Genomic DNA, 9,961 nt, shown 5'->3' with positions numbered 1-9,961 from the left:
CAGTGGATCCCATTTAGCACCCAAGACAGTGGTAAAAACTGATGTGTCAGAGGTGATAAATCTTTCACTAATCTTTGTGTTACCTACTTTTGTTGGCCATACTGGCTCTTTAGATTGCCCCACTTGCACTTCCCTAGCCTGGCAACAGCTCTGTTCAGTTTTCATTTTCTCTTTATAGTGAGCAGAAGAGGCAAATGGTTACTTACATACAAGGCTTTTTTTGACAAATCCTGAAGCTGAGCTGAATTTTCCAGAATTGAAATGCTGCAAAAAACAAGTGTTTGCTCTGACTCCAGCAGCAGATGCAGCCCATCCCTTTCCCATTTGGTCAAACAGCCCCCAGCACAATTAGCTCTGAAGCACGAGGGGACTGTAGGTCTCACTAAAACACAGACAGTCTACTGGCAACATGTGAGCAGTTCACTTTCCAACAGACTGGAGCACTAAATCTTTTTAAAGATTTTTACTTTTTATAAGTACTGTGGTACTTCTGCAGCCAGACCTATTTCAGGAGCTCAGCCCAGCATCCAGTCCTCATCTCACACTGATTTCTCGTACTCTGTCCCATTGCCTGTTCTTTCCAGAAACCCCTGGGTGGCTGAGAATGAAGAGGAAAAAGCAGCTGAATGAACAGTTCTCAGCCAATTAACAGGAGCATATAAAGGTAGAACTGTCTCTGAAGTAAATAGATGTTTTACTTTGAAGACTCTCCGTGGAGAAACTGAAATAAACCTTTTACCAAAGGATGGTTTTGCTCTGAATGGTCCAGTTGTCTGAAAGCAAACAGAATGAGGTGGGGAGACAGGAGCCAAAACCCCTGGTGCCAGTGCAGTACAGCTATGGCTTTTGCAAGATGTTTCTTACCAGACAGAGCACTTCAAGAGTGCTTTGAAGTGAACTAAGCACTTCAAGAGAAACCACAATTTTGTCTGTATGCTCAAGTTCTACTGTGCTGGTGCAAATAAAAAAAGCATGATTCCATCCTAGTCTGGATGCAGCTATAAAACTATGAGAATATTTATATTTGTATAGCACATTCTGTTATGGAAAGTGGAATAATTTGTTCCAGGAATAAATTACTTCTATCCATATATAATTATGTTCACTCCCTGGGCTGTATTATATTACTGTAACTATGCTAGTAAAATAAAAATTCCATCTCTAAATGACATTATAATGTTTGTTTCAAGCCCATACAAGACCAGGTACTCACTTCAGGAAGGCTCTAGGCCTCCTGTGTGGCTCCATTTCCTGCTTCCTCACAGCAGCACTGGGAGGTTACATCTTCTCAACAGCATATTTTGACTTTTCTCTGGCTCTCCTGCCCACATACCATATACAAGAAGTTAAACTTGCTTCCTCAGTTGCTGTAGATTAGTCATAAGTATGAAAGCTATTTCTCAGGTACTCTAGATGAATTCTAGACCCTATATCCTTGTGGTCTATCCCAGAAGCTACAAGGGCAGCTTTGTGATTCCCTTTTTAGGGGTGAAGTCCAGCTGAGCTACTTGCAAACTGGTTAAATGGTCAGAGAGACTAGTGAACGAGGGCATTGAAGCTTTCAAAACAGAATTTCACCCCTGTTCTTAAAAGGACATTACATGGCATACTCCAAAAAGCAGGTTTTTTACTCAGATTCTTGGCCAGGAAGTGTCAGAATACCAGATCTGTGTTTTCTTTATCCCTCCATTTCTAGTGAGGTGTGTGTTACCTCAGTAGAGTACAAATCTTTCTCTGTCAGACTCATTTCAGAGAAAGAAAAGAAGCCTGTGTTAGCAAACTCAGGTTCCTTGGGGCAGGAACAAATCCATTCTGATCCTGAGACCTTAAACACCCACACTAAAAGGCTTATTGACTCCAGCTACTGGTCCTGCCTCCCCCAAAGCCTGTGGGACAGTTAAGCTCCACATGAAACAGCTCCAGGGGTTTAAAGCTCCCTTATCAAGGTAACCCAGAATTAGCACTAGTTTAATTAGTCAGGTTGTAAGCTCCAGTGGTTCAGGATCAGCTTTAGGTGCAATTCCACAAGATCTGAGAAGGCACCAAGTGAAAAACTAACCTGAGGCAGTTATTGATTCAGCCATCTGCCCTTAATTAACTTCTATTGATGCCCTAATATCACTGGAATAAAATATGGATCAAGCCTGAACTTAGGGCTTGTTCTAAATGACAGATCAAATCTTGAACTAGACCCTTGCAAAGCTCCTTGTTTTCCTCCCCACCAGCTAAAATTTCAGCTCCTGGTGTGCTAGATGGAATGCCAGCCCATTCCATGTTTACCATGGACTGAAATGTGCAGCTCTGTGGGATGTTTTGGGCAGTTCTGGATGGGTGGGACCCACAACAGCCATTTCCAGCGTGCTGTGCTCTGTAATAGCACTGAGAACTGAGCAACCACAAAAATTTAGAAGTTTCCCTACCAAATGTATGTTAATACTTAAATATTTTGGAGCAGGACCACTGGAACTAAGTTTTATCACATCAGGATGCATTTATGGAGAGTTTCTTAACTAATGATTAGGAGATAATTACTAGTTACCGACTATGAGAGTACAGCAAGTTGTTTAAAGGTGTCCAGGACACATGGGGTAGGTGTGCATTATAAGCCATGAAGTGCTTTTAGACTCTATGTGGGGGTTGGAAAAAGCCAGTATGCATTTATGTAGTACACCAGCATGTTCCTAAATCTCAGCTTTCATTTAATAAAGCAATAAGTCTCTTGTTGTTGCAGTTCTGAAAAAAAGGTAGCAGAATGTAGCCGAAGCAGAAATGGCAAAGGGATGTCTGGAAGAACAGCTCTGAAGGGCATGAACTGCACCTGCCAGCACCCAGCACCCAGCAATGGCTTTGGTGTCAACATTTTAGACAAACTCTCACTGGGGAAAAAAGAAACAAAAAAACCCCAAAACAAATGCAAAAAAACCCAAACAACTAAACAAAACAAAACAAAACAAAACAAAACAAAACAAAAAAAAAGGAGAAATGTGATGGATGGGCACGTTTTTGTGACGATTTCATTTGTCCACCAAAATCAGTAAGAGGTTCTACTTCCCATAGCAACCCCAGTTAAAGGCAGCCCCACAAAAGTCCACAGAGCCCAAGGGTAAATGAAAGAGATCCAAATGCAGAGAGTTCTCAAGAATCCAGAGAGACACTGTCCTGCTTCAAGCATGTTGTGTTTTACTCTTCCTCGGACCCTACAGACAGGACTTGGGAACCTTTGGAAGAGCATTACTACCTTTTGTTCCCCTGACTAGACCCTGCTGGTTGCATGGACTGTTCTAACTCAGAAATGCAGTCATATCTATCAGGCATTTATTAACTCTTCATAAAGTAATAAATTCACCCCTCACATAATGTGATCTTACTGTATATATACTCTGTAATTGCAGTGTTTGCATTTACTCAGGGAGGGATATTCTGGTTTCGTTTCAGTGTAAGAGGATGGTCACTGTCATGACTTAACCAGTTTGGCACAGAGCCATTCTGGGTGAGCCTGTGACATTTGTAGAAATCTTCTGGCTCCCCCTCCTTGGGGCTGGCATTGCACAGCGTGGTTTTGGGCAGTCATCTGATCTTCCATGCATTTTGGCTTCAACGTTAAAACAGGAGATACGGCGCTTACAAGTGAGGCAATCAGTGCCCTGTTCAGTGCTGGTACAGCTGAGCTCAAAATGGAAATAGGAATTTCAGATGGGATATGAGAACAAGGGGGTGTCTTATGCTACAGCCAGCTTAAGTATTACACACAGTTCGTAAGCAAGGAGCACAGCCAACCCTACCACCACACTTTATAAACCTGACCTCAGGCAGTCCCCACTGAGATGTGTCTGTGTGACTTGCTCTCAGAGCTGCTGAAGAGAATCTCTTGAAGGTCCTTGTTAAGGTCTTTCAAAGAGACATGGCACAAACTGGACTTATGATTTTCCTACTCATAAGTTTACTACTGGTGGATCAGACCATCAGCCAGGCTTCCAAATTCAAAGCCAGGAGGCACAGCAAACGTAGAGTGAAAGGTACTGGGTCTTAACTGGGAGGAGGGATAGAAGCTTATAGCCTATGCAAATTTACTGTGTACTTTAAATAGCATTGCATGAACCAGAAACTTACATTAAACAAATGCTTAATAACAAAGGACATTTGAGTCTGTACTATATTTGTCTTTAAAACATTTATATGTGAGTTAGCAAAGCCAAGAATAAGGTGCCAGTATGACTTATGGAAATAGAGCAGTATAGAAGCTGTAAATATATTGCTCTGTTATGTCTGTTTACCTCTGTCAACATTATTTAGAACTCACAGGTACAGCTGAGAGAGGACTCTGACCAGTCATTCTTAGTTACACAGTTATATTGATTAAAATCAGAAAAATGGAAATTCATGCTGGGGGGGGGGGGAAGCAGAATAAAGTATTCAGTCTCCAAGGATTATTGTTCAGATTTTTGCACCATTTTCTCATTTTAACAGAATATCTGTCTAATATTTGTGGAATATTACTCTACTTGTGTGAAAAGTAGTGTGAAATGACAAGTCAAACCAATGAAAAAGGATTAGCAGGAAAAGATAAAGGATCAATTCCCACAGCAAAGCTTACAGAGCAAATACAAAACCACAGAATACTGTTTGGAGATGTCTGTGTATTTAATTTAAAGACTTATTTCTAATAAAAGAGGGTATGATGGAGGTTACACTGGTGGCAAATATTTGAACTCCTGGCTAATGAAAAAAATGCTTTGATAAAGCCATTGTACAAGAAGATTGCACTACTCTGGAGCCATGCAGTTATAGATATTGGAATCTCCAGGGGTTTAAGTTTGGGATCCTAAGGACAGACTGCTTATACACCTTTTGTGCCGGCACAGAGTAACATAGATTGGAGAACCTGAAGTCCTGCCTTGGGGAAGCCATGAAGGACAGCGAGGTTTATACCACAGGCAGCAGGGAATGTGGAGAGGAGCTTTCCAGGGTGCAGCTGGAGGGCTGGGGAGGTAACACAGGTCTGTAGGAACTGTGGGTTTGTTAGTTCTGCAATATGTGAAACAGCTGATTAATTCCTCATGTTCATTACTGGGGCTTCTGGAAGGTCTGGTTGCTGCTGCCACCAAGTAATTGCCATCTTGTGCAGTGGAACCATACCTGCTGGTTGTTTGGTGGTGGTGGAATATTACAATGATTTTTTTAAAAAGTAATAGAAAAGGGGACATGAAAATGGAGTTACGTGCAAATTTGCTTCTTTTTTTGTTCCACCATATTCTTGGTGCTTTTGTAAGTACTACAGAGTGGTGATTCAGAGTGAATTTGTGTGACTCAAGTCCCCAGGCCCTCTCTATACTGAGGGAGAGAGGAAGGTTAATCCTGGGAAGGGGAGATTGCAGCTTAGCAAGCTTGACTGCAGTACTCAGACTGTCCCGCTGGATTTCATTTGTTGTTCCTCACTGTTGTTAAAACAAGAGTTGTGTGAAACTCTCATGCTCACAGAAATAACATTTCTTTGAAAAAATGCAACCCGCGTCACATCTCTACACCAGAGTGTACAGGTTCAAAAGAAAAAGGGACATTTTCTGTATATTAGATACCAGCTCACTAAATGATGATCAGCTGCAACAATCCATGGTTTTCAAACAGTTATGAGGATGAAGTCCATGAAAAACAATGAGAATGAAAAGGTGGGTTCCTCTTGTTTTTTATAGGAATCCTGCAGGAATTCTTTCATTAAGGACAAATCTTTAAAAATAATCAAAACACATCTCAGCAATGCAGCAACCCATGATATTTTGAAACAGCTTTTAATATATAATTTTTAAATTTGTGGGTGTGTGCATATCTGTTATTTTATGTATATTGTTTTTATTTAAGAAAAAGATGACCTGAAGACCCAGATTGACAAATTGTGGCGAGAAGTAAATGCTCTGAAAGAAATGCAAGCACTCCAGACAGGTAAAGCAGCTTACACTGGTCAATGGCTTCCAGAAGTTCTCAGTGCCTCTCCTCTCCCCTTCACTCCCCCCCCTTTCTTTCATGGGATTTTGTGACTAAGGTGTACAACTGCTTAAGAGCATGGTGTGCCACAGCTGTACCAGTGAGACAAGTGTGGAAGCAAGGATTCAAATAAAATCAAGTCTGAACAAGTGGTGATTCTTCACTAAGAGCAAGAGTCAATCTGGAACAAAAACTACGTTTGTCTTTGCACAACTTAGAGCTGTGAGTTTTGATATCATCAAAGGCAACACAACGAGGGTTTCTGGGTTTGAGGGTTTAAATGGTCAGAGCGAGGTGCCCAGCTTTGATATGAACATGGGCTAACTAGAAAGGCAAAAGTATTCATGGAAAAGGCTGAGAATACCCCCAAAAGGAAGCTAAAAGGACTGAGCCTACTTAAAATGTGCAGTTTGCAACATTCAAATTTGAATGTTGCCATAAAACTTCGAAGTTATATCCACTGTGAGTTCAGAAATGCCCTGCACCAATGTGCAGAGTCCTTTAAGTATTTAAATAACCAGATGGAAATTTCCAAACAAAATCAGAAGGATAAATACACATGCACCTACTAGACAGTTGTGCTTTTTCACAGCTGTTGACATAAAATTTGGCATTTAATCTTGTACAAGAAGACACTACAGAGGAAATTACATCATTCCCATGAAACAGAACATATTTTCCTTAGGGATGGTAATATCTGGGTTGTCCAGTTTTATGCCTTGGGTTAAATAGAGCTTTTTGAGCTTTACAAAATATTTTTTATTCCAAATGTCTTATAATAAGGCTTTAGAAGTTTCTTAAAAGAGGGAGCCTGTGCTAGACAAGTAACTCTTGTTTAAAAGTAACTCTTGTGTTGCTTCCAGAAGGAGCTTGAGAGTAAGCACACAGTGGCTTAGAAATGAAACCAGAGTCAGGAGATTTTTTATCCTCAAAACTTATTTTGAACTTTATTCTAAATTCATAACCCACACTGTTCAACTGGATTCCAAATCTGACAAAAAGAGACCTATCATCACTCCAGCTCTGACTGTATTTGTTGATGTCCTTATGATAACTGAAAAAGGAGCTGCTTTTTTAGCTTATGGACATTTCTAAAATACCCATTAAAAATCTTCTTTTGCTTGAGTTTCCTAGGTCTCCTTTTTACATGGTGTGAAATGTGAAATGCTGCCACACACCACTTTGCAACACATACTTTCTCCCTAAAGATGGCCAGTCTTTATCATTGATGCAGCATTGCTGAAGGAGACAAAGTCTCTCTGATCTTTCCCACAAACATAAATTTGTTAAAGCACTCCACATTTAACAAATATGTTCATTACTCCTCTTTAGCCATTAGCAGTTGGAAGGGTTAAAATTTTAAATTTAAACCCTAATATAAAATTATGACCATGAAATGCAGCTAAGGAATGCAGTGAATAGTACAACTGGAAATACTAAAAACTGAGACATAGGATATGGTCCAAAGTGGATTTCCATATCCTGTTGATCAGAGACATAATTACTTTCTTACAAGAACAGATGACAGGAATTAGAAACAGATTATAGAAAACATCAGGGCAGAAGATGTTGTAAGTACAAGATGGGGTTAAGCAATAAATGAAATAATGTGCAAGTAGCCACATGCAGGATTCTAAAAATAATTGTCACAGGAGTTTATTCAAGGCCTTTGCTACCTTCCTCAGCTCAGAAGGAACACTCCATCAAGGAGGGTTCTCTTGCTGTAAGTATTTTTCTTGGGAGAATCAGTTTTTCACATATCTGCATTAGGAGAGTTGGAAAGCAAAGTTTAAGGATTCCCTCACAGACCTTGGGCTGGAAGGACTCCGACAGCGGCTCTGCAAGGCAATTCCAGTTACAGAGCATATGCCAAATTAATGTTCTAGTGCATTTGGACTTTACATCAAGACTTCCCTCATATTTTCCACTAGAAGTAAAAGCAAACAGATTTATAAATGCAAATATTTAGAAGATTTGGTCCAGATTGTCCTGAAAGCTCAGTAATAAGTGTGCACTTTTATTTAAAAGTGCTTATAGATGTAAGTCACTTTACTTCATTTGAATTTAGAGTTTGAAGGGGGGGACTTTGTGGGAAAGAAATTAACACCTAAAGAGGTGAATATGAATTCTGCAAGTGGAAATACACTTTTATCAATCATTCAAAGATTTGCATTAGAAATTTCAAATCAATCTTTTTTCTGGTAAGCAGGACACATTTAATACAGCACTTTTCACTCCTGCCTTTGCTTGCTGGAAACTGAGCTTAGTTAAGGTAAAAAATTTACTTTACTTTAGCACTTAAATAGCATAAATATTAAAAGACATTTAGATCTGTCCCTACTATAAAGATCTGTCTCTACTCTAAAGGTTTCATGATGACCAATTCACATCTGCCAGCAATACAAACATCCATAACTTATCCATTCAAGACTGATGAAATAAAGTAAAAAATGTGTGAAAACAGGATTATTCAGTAAAAGAAGAAACTCCACTCTGTGAAGTCAAAGCCTTTCACTTGCTGAGGGACTTGTCTGCTCCATTTTCAGCATACCTTTAGAAAATTATCATTAGAAGAACCATTATTGAAAGCTCTTACCCACACTTGTACTGAACGCACAAACTCATTTCTATTCCCAGTGTGTCTCCGTGGGACAAAGGCCCATAAGAAGTGCTACCTCATGTCAGAAGGCACCAAGCATTTCCATGAAGCCAATGAAGACTGCATAACCAAGGGAGGGACACTGGCTATCCCAAGGAATAGCGAGGAAACAAACATTCTCCGAGATTATGGCAAGAGAAGTACGCCCAGAGCATCCGAGTTCTGGCTGGGGGTCACTGACATGATAAATGAAGGGAAATTTGTGGATGTCAATGGCATGGTTCTGCAGTACTTCAACTGGGACCGTGCCCAGCCCAATGGGGGCAAGCGTGAAAACTGTGTGTTTCTTTCCCTTTCATCCCAAGGCAAGTGGGTGGATGAGGTGTGTCGTACTGCCAAAAGATACATTTGTGAATTCCTGATCCCATAATTACAGATACGAAAGACCATAGCCATGTTTCAGGTTAACATGCAGTTTTGCTTAGTAACCCCTCCCACTTAGAGTGTGGGGAGTTAAAACTATCCAACTCCTGCATCGTACTCACTCTTTCCTGGAACACAAGTTTGCTCTGTTAAATTATTTTTTATTCAGATGCTAAAAATATTATGTTTTCTGAGTGCTTTCATTACGTACAGAGATATATATTATGTTTTGACCCACATTGTATCATATTTTGGCATATTATTTCAACCTGATGTTTGGGTTGCTGGATTTCACCTCCTATTTCTGTACTTTATTTACAAAAGATTGCTGCATGATGACCCTTCCCAATACAAGGTGTAGGGATCCTCTCAGTTCCAGAGCTTAAGAGGGACTTTGGCATTATGTGAGCTCCCGTGAAAAACAGCCATTATCATGGTAGAGCTTAATAGGATGTATCTGTGACCAAGAGTTTTACCTATGGGTTAAGAATGGAGAATGAAATAGAAAAATGTGATGGTAATTTTTATGCTACATCCAGCTTACAACGATACAATGCTAGAAAACGGGGGAGTGGCTGTTCTAAAATATCAGTTTGCTTCTAAATGTCTCAATTATGGTTAAACATCAGATGTCATTTGGAACATTCCCACAGAAGAAATCAACCTGGAACGAGATCACACCTCTACTGTGTAAAGCCTTAATAATCCCTCTGTCCTGCAGCATCAGACAGGCTTTATCACCCAGACAGTCTCACTGCCTGAAAGCACAGGGAGGGGAGGAGGGAGGGAGGGAGGATCCCCATTCTGGACACAACATCCCACCTCTCCCTGTGGGAAAGGCAGGATGAGTGGCACAAAAGAGTGGGGCCAAACCACAGCTCAAACCATGGCCACATGCAAATTTTCCCAACTTAACACCTGACATTTGAAAATGAAGTAAAATGCTCTGGTTGCTCTTTG

At 40.3% G+C, this 9,961-nt stretch overlaps 1 protein-coding gene across 1 annotated transcript; it reads left to right on the top strand.

The window, feature by feature from the left end:
• The first annotated feature begins 3,901 nt into the window (after positions 1-3,901).
• Positions 3,902-9,008, top strand: CLEC3A (C-type lectin domain family 3 member A). Its single transcript, XM_032701349.1, has 3 exons — positions 3,902-4,016; positions 5,857-5,937; positions 8,617-9,008. Exons 1-3 carry the CDS (start codon positions 3,902-3,904, stop codon positions 9,006-9,008), a joined length of 588 nt encoding a protein of 195 aa, XP_032557240.1.
• The last annotated feature ends 953 nt before the right edge of the window (positions 9,009-9,961 follow it).

This window comes from Chiroxiphia lanceolata, chromosome 13, assembly GCF_009829145.1.
Source record: "Chiroxiphia lanceolata isolate bChiLan1 chromosome 13, bChiLan1.pri, whole genome shotgun sequence".
NCBI lineage: Eukaryota > Metazoa > Chordata > Aves > Passeriformes > Pipridae > Chiroxiphia > Chiroxiphia lanceolata.
Note: the sequence above shows the minus strand (reverse complement) of the source record. Positions and strands in the feature narration are given on the sequence as shown.

What these genes read in the sequence shown, in the direction of transcription:
- CLEC3A (XM_032701349.1), top strand. Translation starts at nt 3,902, where the DNA reads ATGGCACAAACTGGACTTATGATTTTCCTACTCATAAGTTTACTACTG. An exon ending in CAGCAAACGTAGAGTGAAAG is followed by an intron (nt 4,017 to 5,856) that starts GTACTGGGTCTT and finishes TTTTTATTTAAG; the next exon opens with AAAAAGATGACCTGAAGACC. An exon ending in AATGCAAGCACTCCAGACAG is followed by an intron (nt 5,938 to 8,616) that starts GTAAAGCAGCTT and finishes TTCTATTCCCAG; the next exon opens with TGTGTCTCCGTGGGACAAAG.